Below are 18,560 nucleotides of genomic sequence, written 5' to 3'. Positions count from 1 at the left end.
TCAGTCAAACACAGGAATCTAATCTTTACACAGGTTCACTGAAACTGGACAGATGAGGACTGGAAAAAGAGCAAATGACATCTTCAACAGATTATATATAATTTTTATACTGTCAAAGACAAAGACAAAACTGACAACAACTTGTTTGTATAGATGTGTGGCCTCTTTTATAATTGCATGTGTTGGTGCTCAGAATTAATAAATAAAATTCAAAGTTTGTTTAAAAGTAATCACACAACTGTAACCCCAAATAAAAATGAGCTGTTTCTGTAGGATTTTTGTGACATCTTGGTTTTAACCAAGCTGGCCAATTCCTGCATATAACATCTCTCGTATTCTTCACATGTCTGGGCTATTAGGTAAGGTGGCTATATGAAAGCCCCATATACACACTCATGCACGCACACATGTGCATGTGAGCACACACACACACACACACACACACACACACACACACACACACACACACACACACACACACACACACACACACACACACAGAGACCAAAAAATTATTTATGAGACATTGAGATATAGGTTGAATAGTCTGTGTGCACTTATGCATCCAGGTTATTTTTTATTTATTATTTTTTTAAATTAGTTTTTCACTTGAAGACTTTTTACTTTTTGGATTTTCAAAGATATCTGACATGATTTATCTCGGTTTCAATTTTATTTTATTTTTTTAACTTCACAGTGAACATGGCTGTGTAGATTTTTAACATCCACTGTATATTTTGCAGTTTACATGATTTTTTTCTTTATTAAATGTGGCATTGATAATTTCTTTTGATTTCCCCACATGACAAAAGATATATAATCTGTCTAATAAATCATGGAAATAAGAAAATCTGTATTATCTGTGACCTTGTCCCCTATTTAACCATTAGGGGGAGACAGTGCACAACATACAGGTGATCAAACTTACAAAGTCAGTAGGTGCAGAGAAAAGATGTATGATTTGTACAGAATCACACACACACACACACACACACACACACACACACACACACACACACACACACACACACACACACACACACAAACACACACACACACTGACCTTTTTATTTTGTAATTGGAAAAGTTCAGAAAATCAGAATTTTAAGTGACTGAGTGAAGAGGATAAGAGAAAAGCAGAGCAGAAAAGAGAAATAAAGGAGAGCATTGTAGCCCTCCCACTCTGTCTCATAAGTGGTCGGTAGAGCTGCCAATCATATGGCCCAGCTCTCTCTCTCTCTCTCTGTCTCTCTGTCTCTCTCTCTCTCTCTCAGCTGACCTGGATTTACTGTTGTTCTGCTGAGTAACACGTTATAAGACTGCGAGGAAGATAAACAGTGATTTTCATAATTATTTCCGCACGCAGCACTTCACATTTGGGGAAAACCAAAGGAAACAAAGTGCGCCGAGGACTAAAGCAACACGTATCCTGTGGGACCGAGCTCCTGAGGGAGGGAGGGAGGGAGGGAGAAGGAGAGAGAGAGAGGCGAAGGTTGAGAGGTAGAGAGAAGAGAGAGAGAGGGAGGGGGGAGAGAGGCGAAGGTTGAGAGGTAGAGAGAAGAGAGAGAGAGAGAGAGAGAGAGAGAGAGAGAGAGAGGGAGGGGAGAGAGAGAGAGAGAGAGAGGCGAAGGTTGAGGGAGAGAGAGAGAGAGAGAGCGAGAGAGAGAGAGAGAGAGAGAGAGAGAGAGAGAGACGCACGCACTGAGTTACTCAGTAGAAGAGATTTGTTCGCTTTGCTGCAGGAAGCCTCGCGCTTGTCCGGGGAATTATGAGGAACCTTTGGATGATACTGACCCTCTGCTTGACGGTCTTTCTTTCCGGAGAAAGGGTGAGTTTCTTCTTTCTTTTTGCTTTCTTGTTAAGTGGTGAAAAACTGTTCCGAAGCAATCTTGCTCCTTCCTTCCATGTTGTGCTCCACAACAAACCCAGACCTTTACAACATTAAGGTTAGTTCCTCCAGAGTTGCTTTGAGGAAGCTGTGATATTTATTCCAGCAAAATGAACACGAGCTTTATGAAGCCAAAGTGACTGCAGAGCCTGAGCTTCTAAACACCGCAACTCCGTGTAAAGTTCACACGAGAGGCAACATGTTGCACAGCGCCTTTCAAAGCCGCATTTAAAGGTTACAATGAAAAGGGAATGTTTACATTGATTACTATAATAAGTGTTAATCCAAAACAGATCGTCTTCTCGCTTTAACCTGCGGTGTGTTTTCACAGCTGATTTGCACAGGCTTTGCTTCACGAGTGGACGATTTTGATTTGGGTTCCTGTTTATCAAAAGTCCAGCAAATACTGATTAATAATGTTAATCTGTAACTAATAAACCTTCCCCAGACTTGGCTGTGTGTGTGTGTGTATGTATGTGTGTATGTATATGTATGTGTGTATGTATATGTATGTGTGTATGTATGAGTGTGTATATGTATGAGTGTGTATATGTATGAGTGTGTATATGTATGAGTGTGTATATGTATGAGTGTGTATATGTATGTGTGTATGTGTATGTATGTGTTTGTGTTAATGTAACCTGATCAATCTATTGCAAATGGGTAGATAATGATACGTGTGTGTGTGTGTGTGTGTGTGTGTGTGTGTGTGTGTGTGTGTACATAATACTGCCGTAGGTTTTTGTTATGTAACATAAATTCTAATCAGAAATTTCTTACCCTCAATGTAAACTTTAAAATGGGAAACTGGGATTATGGGGATATAGCTGTGTTCATTCTCAAGACAATCACATTCTATTTCACGTCCAAAATTAATTAAAATACAGCTGTTATCATAAAGTGATTCTGATTAACCCCAAGTAAAGACCAGCTGTTTGGGGATCTTCTTGGTTTCATGGATGGTCCATGGAGATTGAAAAGCATGCATGGGATCTGAGCTGTTGAAAGGACTTGAGAAGTATAAATGAATTTTCCAAATTTGGAGTACCACAGTGACATCACCAAGAACAACTCTCCAATGTTTTAAAAGAACAAGACAAAGACTTACCAGGGAAGCTGCCAAGAGGGTCAGAGCGGCACTAAAGGAGCTGCAGGAAGTCCTGACACGTACTGATTACTCTCTGCATGTGACAACGATCTCTCATATTCTTCACATCTAGGCCAAATAGTTGGATGGCTAGACAGAATCTTCAGGTGTCTGTTAGTAAGCTGAAGACAAAAAGGAATTTCACCTTTCAGCATGATCATGACCCAAAGCAAACATCCAAATCAACAAAGGAATTGATACACCAACAGATCAGTGTTTCCGAACGACTTAGCCAGAGCTGGGCCCCAAATCCAACACAAACTCTTTTGGGCGACTTAACAACGTGATGAATCTAGAAAGAGTAGTAAAATATTATGACATGAAGACGTACCATGGCGAATAAGAAAAAGTATAATAAAATCAAAAGATGTACAAAGTTATTATTATTATTATTATTATTATTATTATTATTATTATTATTATATATTTATTTTTCCCTATCAATATTTATGATTGTTTTTCTATGTTGTAATTTTACATTGAACATGAAAAAAGTTTTGACACGATTTTTGACATGGTTTTATTATTATTATTATTATTATTTTTTTACATCAGAAAAACCTGCCATTCTGAAAGGGTTGTATAGACATGCTATTTCCCTTATATAGAAGGATAAGTAGAAATAAATGCATTGTCACAAAGTGTCAAATAAACCCAGTTGAAACATTTGAACCCACAGCTAGACAGGTATAGATTATCATCTCAACATTACTGTGTATTGCTCTCATTAATTACAATATTATATAATTGTCTGTTAAATATATACGTCTGTATAATTATCTTGTTGGGCAGGAAGGAATTTCAACATCATCTCTTTTCATCGTCATGCACATACATTTGTTGACATGCATTCACTCATCATCCAGTTAGCTATGAGCTTATTTTGAGCTTAACACAATTCCTGTACGATGTCTACTGAATAATGCTGTATATTTTATGACCGAATGTTCGGCATTCGTTCAGAGCTGCAGAGATTTTTGCTCACGGATAGAAGGTTGGAAATGTGAGAAATTCACTTTGTGTACTTTTAGAAACTAGTATTAAAAAGTACTAGACGGTGTATGAAACATTTCAATAACAGAATAATTACATTAGTCTATTTTCTCATCACACTACATGCATGAATTGTCCTGACATGCTTTTGGGAATCTATTCTATCATGCTCTTCAGGCACAGTGTCTTCACATGGCAAGGCATGTGTACAGTGTTCATAAGCACAAGGATTAAAATAACTTTTAAATTTAAGCAACGTTAAAGAAGACCTTGCCTCAGTGCGGTTAAACTGTAGGGCACATTACTAACTAGATAATATTTAACATTAAGTCTACGAAAACTAAACTTTTAGTCTAGTTGCAGTGGTTAAAAAAAAAAATCTTTCCATTTCTGCCTGATTTGCTTTCTGTGTCTTTGCCTTGTAACTGCTTTTAAGCTCCACTTCTATCGTTTAATGTCTTTTGTTCATTTTTACCGGACTGGATTGATTTCCTTTTACACATTCAGACCATACTGATCGCAGACATCTTTGCATTGTTTGACAGCTTCATGACAAAATAAGATTGAATCATTTTAAAAGGATCTGTTGGCTTTAGAAAAGCAGTCAGCCCCGATGGCAAGTAGACCAGCTGCACTACAGTAATTGCACCATTTGAGTTGAGCGTTTAAGCTTTCGACCCTGTAGGCATGCATACGAGTTACATGGCAGACGTTCCATGTGCCCTTTATTACTAATTCCACCATTTATTTAAGTGATGTTAAATGAAAATGAAATTTAAAAACACACATGTATTAACAAGGCTCGCAGGCACACGATGGAAGAGCAGGCGGTAACTGAACCGTGGTTGAAGTTTTCAGTCGTTACAACGACACATCTTATCTTACACTGGGTTGTCGTTTTAACATTTAACATTAGGTGCATTTTATTTTCCCTGGATAAGTAAGGATTAAAACACACCCACGCATACTGTTTGAGGAATATAAGCAACAGCACTTTATTCCTTTTATACTACAGTAAATTACAATGGTGTATTAATTAAATCAAGAAATTTCCTAGTTTTGTCTATTTGTTGTTTGGCATACGTCGACACGTTTGATGTTGTGTAACATCCGTATAACTAGATAGTTCCCATCAGCACTTGGGTTATGACAGCTGCAAACACTCGTTCCTTCAGCTTTTTTTCTACTTGTTGTTAGTTAGACATTAAAATGTAGATCACATGTACATAAACCTTGTATGTTGTTCGGGTCTGTGGGAAAAAAGTTTTTGAAAAACTTTGCTTCCTTGTAAATTTGTTGATTTTTTTTCCCCACTCATAACTTGATTAAATTTGATTTTCTTTTTTTTTATTACATTTTATTAAAAAACAACAAAAAAATGAGTAGCACTTTCATTAAAAAATGTGATGCAATATGCTGTTTATACTGCTTGTAATTGTGGTGAAATAAACATCCGTAGAGTATTTTAACATCACATTTTTGATTGTGTTGAATTAAAAAGCAGCAGACCCATGAACACTGGCTGAGTAACAAACATACGAACAACATACAAGGGTTAAGTCCTGAAGATTTCCCTGTATTGGTGTCTTACAGTTTGGCTGCTGTTAGTTCTGTCCTGTTTATTATTATAGATATTCTTGTCAGTGCATGCGAGAATGAGTCCTAAAGATTTTATGGTATCAGAATATGTTGTTTTACTTCTGACTAATCAGAATCAAGCATTCAGCAACGCTCGGTTTGGTCGAGAGTTGGATGTCTGTTGGTGAGCTTGATTCACGTCGTCCTTATTTAGCTAGCTAGATAATAATAAATTCCTGAATTACACTCATAAAATCTTAGAAATCGGTATGGATCTCAAGATGAGGCTGTTCCAGAAGAAGAGTCGTAAAGAGAAGAAAAAAAAACAAAAGAGCACCATAACACCACCTCTGTGCAACATGATGACATGGTTATGTACAGCTGCCAGTGGAACCGACTCACTCGTCTTTAGTGATGATATGACTGCTGACAGCATCGGAATGGATTCTAAGGTGTATGAAAGATTCATAACCGTTCCAACCAAACGTCTCAAAATTTACTGGATGTGCTTCTCATTGCAAAGATTTGAAACGTTTTACCGAAAGCAGTTTTCTTTCCACTTCCAGAGGACTGAACTGAAAGGCCAACGCCACCCATGAAACAAACATAAACCATGTAATGGCTGTTGTAGTCATGTAGGATTGACAACAGGAAAAAATAGAAGTGTCAGGTGATGCCAGAGAGACAAATGTCTCATGCTATTGTGTGTTGTATCTAATGGTATCTTGATGTGCTCCATTATTTTGGTGTCTTTGGACTAGACCGGTCTAAAAGCTTTCTACACTGGCTGTTTGTTTACACAGACAGTTTGGGTATTAGTCACTTATTCTGTGAAAGGATTTGATTCACAGTGTCAAAAAAAATGCTCAGGCTATGTAATACCAGTGCTTTTTGCAAACTGTGAGACGTCCCTCGGTGTCAGCGTGGCAAAACACAGCTTTTACACTCGGAGAGTAAAGACTTAAAAGTTTAACGTTTATTGGGTATTTCTGGAATTCGGCTGCAATGCTGCCATCCTCACGGCGTTGGTCTGCTTGCAGACTTTCTTTTTTATTATTTCACATGAACGACATTTGGAAGACACCCTTGTCCATAGCAGATTAAATTTATCTCATTCATACAGCTGAACAATTGAAAGTTAAGGGCCTTGCTCAGGGGCCCAGCTGAGGCAGCTTTTTGGTGGATCTTTTATTTGAACTCATGACCTTCTGATCAGTAGTCTAGCACATTAACCACTGAACTACTACTTCCACATTTTGGTGCTATTATGTGCAGTAAGGTGTCTCACATCTTCTTTTTCCTACCTGAGTACGAGTTGCTTTCACGCTACAGGAATCAAATCACAGTTCCTGTGCAACTGACCTCACACCACTTCCTACAGGTAGTCTCAGGTTCAGTACAGAGGTTGTGCTTCTTGGACCTCGGGACAGCTTTCAAATGACCATGTGCTGTCTCAGACTAAACCGGTGTGAAAGTCCCATGGAAGTCCCAAGTCTGGGCCTATGGTTAATTTTAATATTGTCAACAAACAAAAGACAAGTTGAAAATGTTTGCATGAAAAAAATGATGAAAAGAATGAATTAACATTTAACACATTGATTTTTTGTGATCTTTGTACTGAGATTAATGCTTGGTGGAATGCAGCAGTGCAGAGGATAGTGTGGCTGCCACACAGCTCACGGGTTCGAGCCTGAGCTCGGGTTACTGCCTGATGTGTTCTCCTCATGTGTGTGCCTTTCCTATGGGTTCTCTGGTTTCTTCCCATCTTCTACCCTAGGTGGTTTGGCTGTATTACATTCAGCATATCTCTTCACATATCCAGAATTCCTGGGATTGGCTCTGGGATAAAAGGTTTTGGCTTGCTCCAGTTTAAAGAAATTCACCTTCACGCTGTGTTATAGCTCAGGGAAGTCTAAACGTACTCCGAGTTTACATTCAGCTAGCGCACCAATGAAACGAAAGCTCATGAATCCTTTACACGGCGAGTCGTTCGTGTTTCTATGCCGTAGTCTTACGACACCGTAATTCATTGTCGTCTATGAAGAAAGTATTTGACATGCTCTATCAGATAATCCAATACCATGAGCAGATGTGGAAAAGAAAGAAGGTAAGAAAGTAAAGTGTGTGTATAGATTTTAAAGATTGCCATTTTATGGTCCAGTACATGTTAAAAGTTGAATTATCTATCTCATTAACTTGGTGCTTCTGTAGTATAAGCTGTTGTGTCGTTTTGGCTTAGTTTGCCAGCCTTGTGTTTTTAATGGCTCATTATTTTGCATGAGATCACTAATAATGGCAGTCAGCCATTAGAAATATCTGTTAAGCGTTTCGGATTAAAGAGCCGTACTTTTTGAAACAAGTCTATCTAATGTCCTCTTAACGCACGGTGGTCTGTTACGTAATTCAGGAATTTAGGTTTGTATTTCTGACACTTAAACCCTATTCGGACGGGACTAGTTTTCCAAACGACGTTTGAGTTAGAATTTTTTTCAGCCGACGTCTGTCATTTCATGTATGGATTCGGACGGGACTAACGTCTCTGTGTTTATTACGGAGGTAGGAGTGTCTGTGTTTTACATGTGGGCGTTGCATAAGACCACATGACCAGGATGCGTGGATTGCGTATGGTCATATGACCGATCAATAAAAAATGTTTAACATCATATGGTTTTATATAGAACTTTATATAAACCCACTGGAATAAATATGTTTTTTATATAATTTTCACGTTATGTAATTGACTATAGAAATGAAAGTACTCTTACCTGAAACTGATATTACAGAAGCCAGTCTTAAGAATTTACATGATTTGGCTCTTCTTGTTGATTTCATTTTTTTATTTCTTCACAGGGTAGCAAACTTGAATACCGGTGCACTAGGGTTAATACGGTAGTTCACGTTGACCAAAACAGACAAGAAAACGCGTTTTTGAAAAAACATTTTCGGCAATCACAGACATTCGCATTCAGACTGGATTAGATTTCTCAGAGGAGCGCCGAGTTTGCTGAAAAACAGTAGGTCATTTGCTCTGGGATTTTTACACAGGTCGTGTGAGAAAAAGACAGACATGGCAGATTCGGACGGGATTAAAATCACAAAGTACGTCTGTGAAACTGAAATCTCTCTAACGACCCACTGTAAAACTACAGTAATCCCGTCCGAATAGGGCTTTACAGCCTCGAATCTTGTCCAGGTTTGGACGGGCACCAGTCTCAGTGTAATTCCATGCTTCACTGGCATGCTGGTTTGTTCTGCATCCTGCCATTGATTGCAGTCTCAGTCACCGTGCCCTGTAGCTGTGAAAAGCTGCATCAATTTCAGTGAAAGCTGGCGTAGCGCATTGATTCTCTATGCTGGCACGGTGTTGACATTGCAATTAAAGTAGCCTGTCTGGAAAGCAGGCAGATCTGTACTGATCACAGGAGATGCTTTTGTTTCTACCTCTTTCCTTTTTGCCTGCTGACAAAAGAAGGAGCTTTTGTTTTATTATGGATACTCAATCAAGCTTAAAATAAGTAAAATAAGGAAAAGCTTCAGTCGACTAAACATGACTTACAAACAAAACCAAAAAAGTTTATTTGATGCAAAACGTAGGATTTTTGAATTTCATTCTGTTCAAATTCGTTTGTCTTCTTTAAACATGTCGGTGATGGTTTGTGCAGGTAAACACTGCTAGCAACCATTTTCAGCGTTGCCTTTTTATTCATAATACCACAAACTTTCACAATATTTAATGACCGCAAAATGGAAAAAAAAACAAAACAAAAAAAAAACTGCAGTAATTGCAATTTGACCGAGTTTCATTGTGTTGCTGCTTGAGCAATGTATGCTGATAGCCATGAATATGCACACTTTTTTTTTTATTTCAATTTTTTTTTTTATTCATTACCTGATTATTCATCCAAGGGCATAAACAAGATGCACACTAAATTCATATAATTGATGCAGCGCTACAAATAAAAGCGGATGAATAAAAAATAGGTTTATTTCTTTCCCTTTGTGTCTTTAATTGAATTTTTTTGCCATGAATTTCCATTTTGTTGCATCATTAATTAGCAGCTCGTTCAGCTCCAATGTTCTCGTTTGTGGAAAAAGTTTGAAAGTTTCCTTTTGGGGCTGCGAAGTGGAATTCAGTCCAAAACGAATCTGCTGTATCGTAGTCGGTTTTCACACTGTGCACGTTTGCTGAGGTCTGAAGCTGAGTGTGTTTGTTTGCTGACTCTCCTCAGCGTTGGACTGGTTTCTGACTCACTTGTTGGTATCGAGCGATTGTATCATTCCTCTGTCACTCATGATACATGTATGTTGTGGAAACATACTTCCTATATTGTGGTTAAGTAACGTGACATACGTGACATACGGATACGTACGGTGACCCATACTCAGAATTCGTTCTCTGCATTTGACCCATCCAAAGTGCACACACACAGCAGTGAACACACACACACACCGTGAACACACACCCAGAGCAGTGGGCAGCCATTTATGCTCAAGGGCACCTCAGTCGTGGCCGGCCCGAGACTCGAACCCACAACCTTCGGGTTACGAGTCAGACTCTAGGCCACGACTTAGACACCCCCCTTACTATACTTCCTGAGTTGCTGTACTTTCCCCATTGGCGGGAACCGCAGCACGGGTAGCCTCGGGTTCGGTACGGTAATGCTGTGCTTCCCGATCCACATGACAGATTTGTAATCCTCCATATTGTACAAGGAGATTTTTCAGGAAGAGAGGTCACACTATTGCTTTCAGAATGGAGATATATGCAAGGGCATGACTACCTTGCTGTCGGAGACAGACCTCTAATAACCGAACATTATGCCATTTCCTAAGGCGGCTGAGTGAACTGTTAATTGTTTTGTCTTACTCGCTCATTTCACCGTGTTGCAGATGTGTCACGGCTGAGCGGAGCTCATTTAGCAGCTTAGATTAGCGAGAGTGATGTGGACTTGCTACAGGAAGCATCAGAATAGCAGATGAGTTTGATTGTTTTGTTTACAGCCAAACACACATTTGCATTGTATCAGTTTTATTTTTGTTTTATTGTTTGCTTTTTCTCTCTTGGGGTCAGGTTCGCTGTTTTCTGGGCCGTGTGTTGGAGACAAAGACACTAAAGTGAGGCATTCACACTGATTTCTCATCCTTCAGACACTCTGGACAATTCACAAGCTCTTGGCTGTGGGCAAAAGCTTGTGCTCAGACTAGTGCACTCCAAAAACTAAACACTTTAAGTGAGAGATTCTGTTCTGGTCTTTTGTGTTTGAGTTACTGTTGTTTGTTGAGTGGAATCATTGTCTGAAAGGGAAAAAAAACACTACAGTGCTTATTTACACCACAGTGTTTAGATTCTGATCGGTCGGAAGTCGTTCATGCATCTCCTGTAACAGCAGAACACAGGGATATGTGATGTTTATAGAAACGTGTATAATGTGGGTCTCAGCCGTAAAGCTGTAGCTTTGGTAACGTGGCAAATTGGGTGGTGGTGGTGGGGTATTTTTTATTTATGTTTAAAGCAATGTAAATGATAAGAACTAAGTAGCACAGACTTTGCACAGATGTAATTGAATTGATTTTGGACAATTACGTTCCTATAATAGCACACCATAGTGTGTTCAAGTCCTTAACGGGAAATCATGTTTGCGGCAAACGAGAACAGGATTTCTTTATTTGTAACAGATAATGATCCCTAATTTCAGTCCATGTGAAATGGGTGTTTGGGGCACTTTTACAGAGTACAGATGATTTTATTTCTTTTTTTGACCAGTGTAAGTGCTGCTGCTTTATTTATTTATTTAAAGGACAGGTGTGTAACTTCCCTGCAGTCCTAGTGGAGAGATTTCTGGAAAACTTCACTTCAGCTCATTTAACTACAAGAAGTGGTAAGTAATTAGTACAGAGCGTCCAAGCTAATATGGGTTATGAGTTGAGATGCCGGAGCCTTTAAACAAATCCCTTCACTCTGAACTTCTCAGTGAGCGGAGGATGGGAGGAGGATGGGAGGAGGATGGGAGGAGGATGGGAGGAGGATGGGAGGAGGATGGGAGGAGGATGGGAGGAGGAGGATGAGAGGAGGAGGATGAGAGGAGGATGAGAGGAGGAGGATGGGAGGAGGATGGGAGGAGGATGGGAGGAAATCATACGGAGAGCAAGAAGAGGATGGGAAGAACCATCGATGCATAGTACTGAACTATTGCAAAGAGCAAATATTTGCGTTCATTTATGAGCATCATTAAAGCTGATGTAGTCTTTTTCCTCTCCTTTATATCCTGTTATAACTGCCTTTTAGGTGCGTGCACTCTGAAATCGGTCATCCCCATAGAGCTCGGTCTCTTGGCTCACTTTGTGTCTTCACGTGGTCCTTAATGGCCTCAGCAGGCCAGGCTCTCGGGACCGTGAACGGACTCTTGTTTTGCCATCAGCCACACAGTTCCAGCCCCGACTGCGTCTCTCTCCCCGCAGTGCTATTATTACTCTGGCTATAGTTGCTCCCTTGAACACTGACATTATTCTTTCTCCCATTTTTTCTTCCCCCACAGATGGAAAGAATGATGAGGTGGTGGTGGGGAGGAGAAATTTGTCTAGCTCTATTCTCCTGATGTTAACCTTGTATATATCAGCAGCAGAGACATCTGCGGGACGTATGTGCATTTGTTTTCTAGCGGCTGTTTTTTTTTCCACTGGTTTTTCCCTGAAAGCTGGAAGCAGTTGCTACATGCAGATAAAGTTTTTTTTGCATACCTCGCAAACAGTTCAAGCAGAAAGTAGGAAGAAAGTCCACGACTACGGATAGTTATCAGAACTCTGTCAAGTATTTTTTTTAATGGCTTGTTATTATAAGATTTAGGAGTCAAAGCTGCGTGAAAGCCTTAAGGTTTTTTTTTTCGTATTGTATTTTTGTTAGACATTTGTAATTCAAAAATGTATTTATTTCTACACAATCTGCAGTTTGTTCACTTCATGGTTCCACACTTCAGTATCTGGATTTTGTCCAGTTAAGTTTTTGCTTTGACGTACTCTTGAATACATTTTCAATCGAAATCTTTAGAGCCGAGGTTTTTCGATAAAAGTGAATGTGAAGCTCCATAAAGTAAAATTTCCATAAAGTTGCAACTAACAAGACTTTCTAAAGACCCCAGTCACCTTTTATTGCTATCTAAACTATTAGTGATTAGTTCATGACAAAGCTTTGTGACCATGTGAACAAGAGCCACAAACTCAGAACAAATCCCATGTCTGATGTGGCTCTAGGTTTCAGCTTGAAGTTTGAGCTTGAAGTGGAGAATAAATGCACACTTCTGTCCAGACAACTTTAAACACGCTGTTTTTGTCACATTGCGTTGTCCTTACTCCCCTTATTTCGAGAGGGTAAATAAAAGGACACTTTTGTTAAATGGCCGAACGGCGCAACAGAAAACAGTTCTCTTTTTCGTTTGGAGATCGCGAGTCTCTACGACAGCCATCGACAGCCAAGAGAGCATAATGTTATCTGTGTGGGAAGGACGACGTACTCTCATTCCTATCATTCACAGCGGCATTAACCAATCATAGGTGTCTGTGTTATCGTACAAGGGGAAGGGGAAGGATGGCGCTTTCCTCAGACTGTTACACTGCCCTGTGAGGCAGCATGAGCAGCAGATGTGAAAAGAAGCAGGAAGCTTCATGTGAAAGAAAATAAATGAAACTGAAGTTGTTAAAATACTGATTCTGCTGCAGTATATTTAAATAGTGTTGTTAGATCCCCTGAAACAATTTGTGAAACCCGCTAATCCAGACCGCGGTCCGCTAGACAACGACACCTGGGATGGAGAGTAAGATCTTTAGATCAGATCCCAGTCACTGAACATGTGAGAAAAACATCCTGTACAAGCTTCTCTCATTTCCTTTTGCTTTTAACTCAAGACATGCCATAACACAACAAACGGAAATCTCCTCTAACGGATTATGTTTGTAGAAAGCAGTAGTTAGGAGGTGTGGAGAGAGTAAAGCCCTGTAAACGGTCTGTGTTCAGTGTAAGTAAATGTATTCGAGCGATGACGCGTCTTAAATCTGGATTGATTCCAGCGTACGTTTAATTAGACTCCGACACCATTCTGTCGACGTAACACCCCAAACGGTTTCTTTGCCGGCTTTGTCACGGGCTCGCTAAAGCATTAAGCCGATTCCCCATAATTATAAATGGCCCAGCGATTTATTTAAACACGCAGTATTTTTTAAACGTCATACGCACAGACGTGTCGCAACATGGTCAGCGAACTTTCCCTTTGTGTGCTTTAAATGGCTGCGGAAGGCGCTACGCTACATTTAGCACATCTGCAATCACTCACAATCATGAGCGCTCTTTATTATCACTCAAACACGCCTTATAGAAATCTCTACTGTGCTTTGCGGTGCAGAAGAATGCACATTAATGTTATTTCCATTCGTCCCAGCTTTATGGTCTGGCTATATTGCTCGTAGCAGTTTAGTTAAAAGCCAGTTTGGACGCGTGTTCCAGTTGTTGTATACTTGCTGCGTTTTCCAAGCTGAAGATTTATTTCATCCTTCAAACCTGTGATCATTAGGAACAGAATTGGTGCAGTCTTGTGTTCCCTGAGGAGAGTAAATAAAGATCCCTGCGGCTTTAGTTTCTCCGAGGTTTCTCAAGGAAGCATACAGATCGTCTCTGTAAATGTTTTGTAAAACACACAGTGGCATAAAGTGGAGCTCATGTCTAGTTCCTCGAAAAACCAATTTTCTCTTTAGCAGAAGCTAAAGTAGCGAGAAGTCCGTCTCGTCGGCCGCTGTGAAGCATCGATTCCGTGAGCGCTGGTGGCAGACACCATGTCCAATGCATTTAAACTGTGACTACCTAATCAAGCTGCGAGAGGGTACATTTCACATAAAAAAGGGTCGAGACAGTGACGGGAATTGCTCCCAGAAGACTGGACAGCAGGGGAGATTTTGTTGATCTTTAATAACGGCAGGTCAAACAGCATCTAATGCCCCGGTGCATTATTTTTCTTTTTCTTTTTTTTTTCTTTTCTTTTTTCAACGTGCTCAGGCGCATTAATGCGACAGCTCTGAGAGCAGGAGTTAATCGGAGCTAATGCACTGTGTTAACACTCATCTCCGTGCTGTAAACTCCAGCAGGCCTGGGTTTTGCTTCGTTTAAAAGACAGTGGGGGATTGAGAAGCATTAGAGAGGCACAAATGTGTTTTCTTTTATGCAGATACAAATGACAGACTCCTTTCAAGGCTGCTCTTTGAGCACGGCGTGCGGTCTGTCATCCGGAGCAGGAGCTATCAGGCCCCGAACGGGGTCGTGTCATCCGCAGATGATCTTTTTGTTTCCCTTTTTTACTCTCATATGCAAATTTGACAATGTTCCATATCCCAAAGAGACAATAATTACTAGGAGTGTTTATATGTATATATATTTTATATATATATGTATTTTAGATATATAAATCAATGGGTTTTATTTAAATGTGTTTGTACTGTATTCATCCCTAATGAACAAGCCTGAGGTGACCGAGGCGACCGTGACGAGGAAAAACTCCCTTAGATGAAAGAGAAAGAAACCTTGAGAGGAACCAGAGACGAAGTGAACCTCATCCTCATTTGGGTGACACTGGAGGATGTGATTATAACCTGTTATAAACACCAAAGAGTGTTATTATGAATAATATCCTCATTCTACAGTCATGCATTCTTACAGTCGTGTAACGATCAGGAGGTTGTTGTGCTCAAAGACCGCATGGAGTTAGTGTCTTCTCTTTAAATGTCTGAAATCCTCATGAAGTCTAATCCAACTGGAGCTGGAACATACCTCAGGATCCTCATAGGCTTGTCTTCTTCTCACTGAATGTCCGAAATCTCCATGAAGTCGAACACAACTGGAGCTATGAACGTTTTTAAGAAGACCAGATATTCATCGGCATTACATCGCCTAGCTCTAGCTGGTACAAATGAGTGTTGTGTGTTATGCAGCGGGTCAGAAAGAATATTCGCTTTTAAACAGGGGAGAGTTTCATAAACGTTTGGAACGACAGCAAGCGTTTGACGCCGCTACAGTTCTTAAATTTACCCTGCAGTTCACCGTGTCTTATTCTTTACTGTGACGGCGACTTAGGAAGCATGCAGTATTTCCACCGTAAAAGCACCGCTTTATTATTACAGATGGAGGTGAAGGAGGGTGGTGTAATGGTGAGAACTGCCTTACACAAACCACACTCCAATTAAAATGTTATGTAAAAATGTGCGCTGTCGAGAGCTCAGCACTATTCCTCATTGCTAAGGAATTTGGAACAATATTTTTCTTTCCTTTTTTTTTTCTCTTTTTTTTTTTAATAACGTAGGTAGGAGTCGATGTTTGTGTTTGAGGTGAAGTAAGGGCATGATGCATCACCTTTCCTCTACATGAAGAAAAAGCCTTTTTTTGTTATTTTTTTATGTAGAAAATGTTATTTCTAGCTTGTTATTCATACATTATTACTTTGTTTTCAATATAATTTTATTCTGTTGATTTTTCTGTATTCCCCTAAATGTCAAACGTTAAACCTAAATTGTAAAATAATTTGGATTATTTTATACAGTAGGAAAATCAGTGCCTTTACCGTTTGCACTGATTTGTTAATAGCTTCGTGAACTGCGTTATAATAAATCCAGACACACAGTAATAACGTTCGGGACTGCAAAACAGTCACACTAAACACTCCTCATTCCCTGACTCGAGCCTGACGCACATCAAAAGTTTGTATTTGTTTGCTGAACAAAAGAACGCGACTAATCACGGCAGGCCATTTGTTTATTATGGAAGACCGGATTTCAGCGATTCCCAGGACAAGTCTGAATCCTCTTGTATGAATTCTGCACACGCTTCACCGGTTTCTCTCCAGGTTCTCCAGGTGCAATTAAACGACAGTTTCTGGGATTGTGGAAATGAAACTTATAACCCTGTGAACTGTGCGGTTTTGTTCATAATTACAGCGGGGAGGAAAACGAAACGCCGCGTGAGGTTAGCGAGACTTTTGAAAGCGGTTTTGAACACGAACATTTAATGAACGATCTTTATCTCGCATGTGACGAGGGATGAAGCGGGCTGTTTGTACGCTTTAGCAAGATGTCCGTCCTCTCGGTGTAGGTGCTTTCTGTCCTCCAACACAGCTTCAGTGGCCTGTTAGGAAGAGGCACGTTCTCCGACATGCTTTTTTCATCATGAAATATTTACAGCACAGGCGAGCTTTGGGTACGTGACCTATTTCCGTTTCCTGGAATTATTTACATAACATAAAAAATGAATTTAAGTTATGGCCGCACGCTTTGAATGCACTCCGCAGACAAGTAAATTGAGTGACGACCTCCGTGGTGTTGCTCGGTCCTCCATGTGTTCATGTCCTGATTCGGCCGGCGAACCCCAGGAAATGCGACTAATCTCTAACTTGTGCCACAATGCCCCTACTTATTTCCCAGACTGCTAATCCTCGGTGTAGCCGTGCCTCTGTGTGAAAGGGTTACAGGCCTGCAGGAGTCCAGCTGTGTCTGGTGCTGTGTTGCAACAGTTCCTTTCTCAAGGGTAGCAGTCATTTCACATTTCTAAATGTACAACCCATCTTTATGCTGAAATCCTCCATTTTTGAGGTCTAACCACAGACTATTCTAAGCTTCGATGCCATGAAGACTGAGATATAATGCCTTCCATTCGTGGAAGAGATATTACAGGCTAACGCTGTTCGTTGGTGTTAGCCCGGTGCTTTAGGTGCACAAACTGAAAATCTTTCAGTGCCGCTGCAGATTGCGGATAAGCCCTACATAATGAGATCACAAATCACCACCTGGTGCTTTAGCCCGCGGCCTGCATACCTCCTTTATACTATTATTTTGCGATTCTCCTACCTGCCCCGGGAACACAAAAGTGTTCCTTCGCTTCTGACAGCAAAGCCAGTTTAGACAGCCATCTTCTACGTGTTTTATTTCTCTGGTCCTGGAGGTTAATGGCTACTCTCCAGCCTCTTAAATCAGTTATGTGAAAACTCCATTGTCGTTTTTATCCTCTTATTGTCTTCATTTGATTTCTATACTTTCTTTCATCTACTCATCTTACTCCTTTTTTTCTTGGCATCAAGTTTTTTTTTTCTGCTTTCCTGTGCGAACGACCAACCCCCACCAAATACCACAGCCTTCTGACCCCTTAGAGGCCAAATCCTCTTAATGGAAGACACGCATTTAGTTCCATCTCTGTAAGGATTGCACTGTGACTCATGGATATGGAACAGTTTAGCCTAAACTGTTGTCTCTAGGCCCAATTACAGCTCCAAATGAGGTACAGCCATCATGTGCTAATGTCGGTGTATCATACGTCATGTCGGTGCAAAGACTTTAAAAAGTAACTGTAGAGAAATTTGGAGACTTGAGGGTGGTGTCTGTTTCTGTGGTTCTCACACTACCCTGGGGGGTCCTGGGCATGTTTAAGAAACCGCCTGAAGCAGATCTAGGCTCTCTTTTAATTTTCTGAAAAGGCCATTGTGGCATTGTTGTCTGTTGGCCTTTGCCCCCTTGCCCGGTTAAGACTCTTTCATGGCCTGCCCCCTCCGACCACAGGGAGGTTAATGAGCTGACACTTAAGAAGTGTTTCCTGTCATAGAGTGGGGAAAAAAGGCCAGGGCAGATACTGGATAAAACATGCCACAGGCACTCGGGCAATAGCAGAAATCTGGATTAAATTAAACTTTGAACTGGCAACTAATTTATACATCAGCATCCCATGAGGAGAGAACCTGAGGGGAGTGCTGTGGAGTGTAAAGCCCTGACCTCATCCCGACTGATACCTCGCCTATCTGACTACATCAGGGCAGGCTGAAGGAAGTGTTGCCTGTTTAGAGTGAATAATGTGAAGGTCTTTTTGTAAGAACCTCGGTGACAGTGTGTCTACGGTTATCTCCCTGTGTACATCGTCGCCACTGTCGATGCCTTCCC

The 18,560-nt window shown here is 40.4% G+C and overlaps 1 protein-coding gene across 1 annotated transcript in view; it reads left to right on the top strand.

The window, feature by feature from the left end:
• The first annotated feature begins 1,629 nt into the window (after nt 1-1,629).
• The window catches only part of sdc2 (syndecan 2), a 36,536-nt gene continuing 19,605 nt past the window's right edge, over nt 1,630-18,560 (top strand). The window contains exon 1 of the mRNA XM_027148485.2: nt 1,630-1,828. Coding sequence (XP_027004286.1) covers nt 1,769-1,828 — 60 coding nt within the window. The 5' untranslated portion in view covers nt 1,630-1,768. The remainder of the gene's footprint in view (nt 1,829-18,560) is intronic.

Source organism: Tachysurus fulvidraco, chromosome 24 (assembly GCF_022655615.1).
Source record: "Tachysurus fulvidraco isolate hzauxx_2018 chromosome 24, HZAU_PFXX_2.0, whole genome shotgun sequence".
NCBI classification, from domain to species: domain Eukaryota; kingdom Metazoa; phylum Chordata; class Actinopteri; order Siluriformes; family Bagridae; genus Tachysurus; species Tachysurus fulvidraco.
Note: the sequence above shows the minus strand (reverse complement) of the source record. Positions and strands in the feature narration are given on the sequence as shown.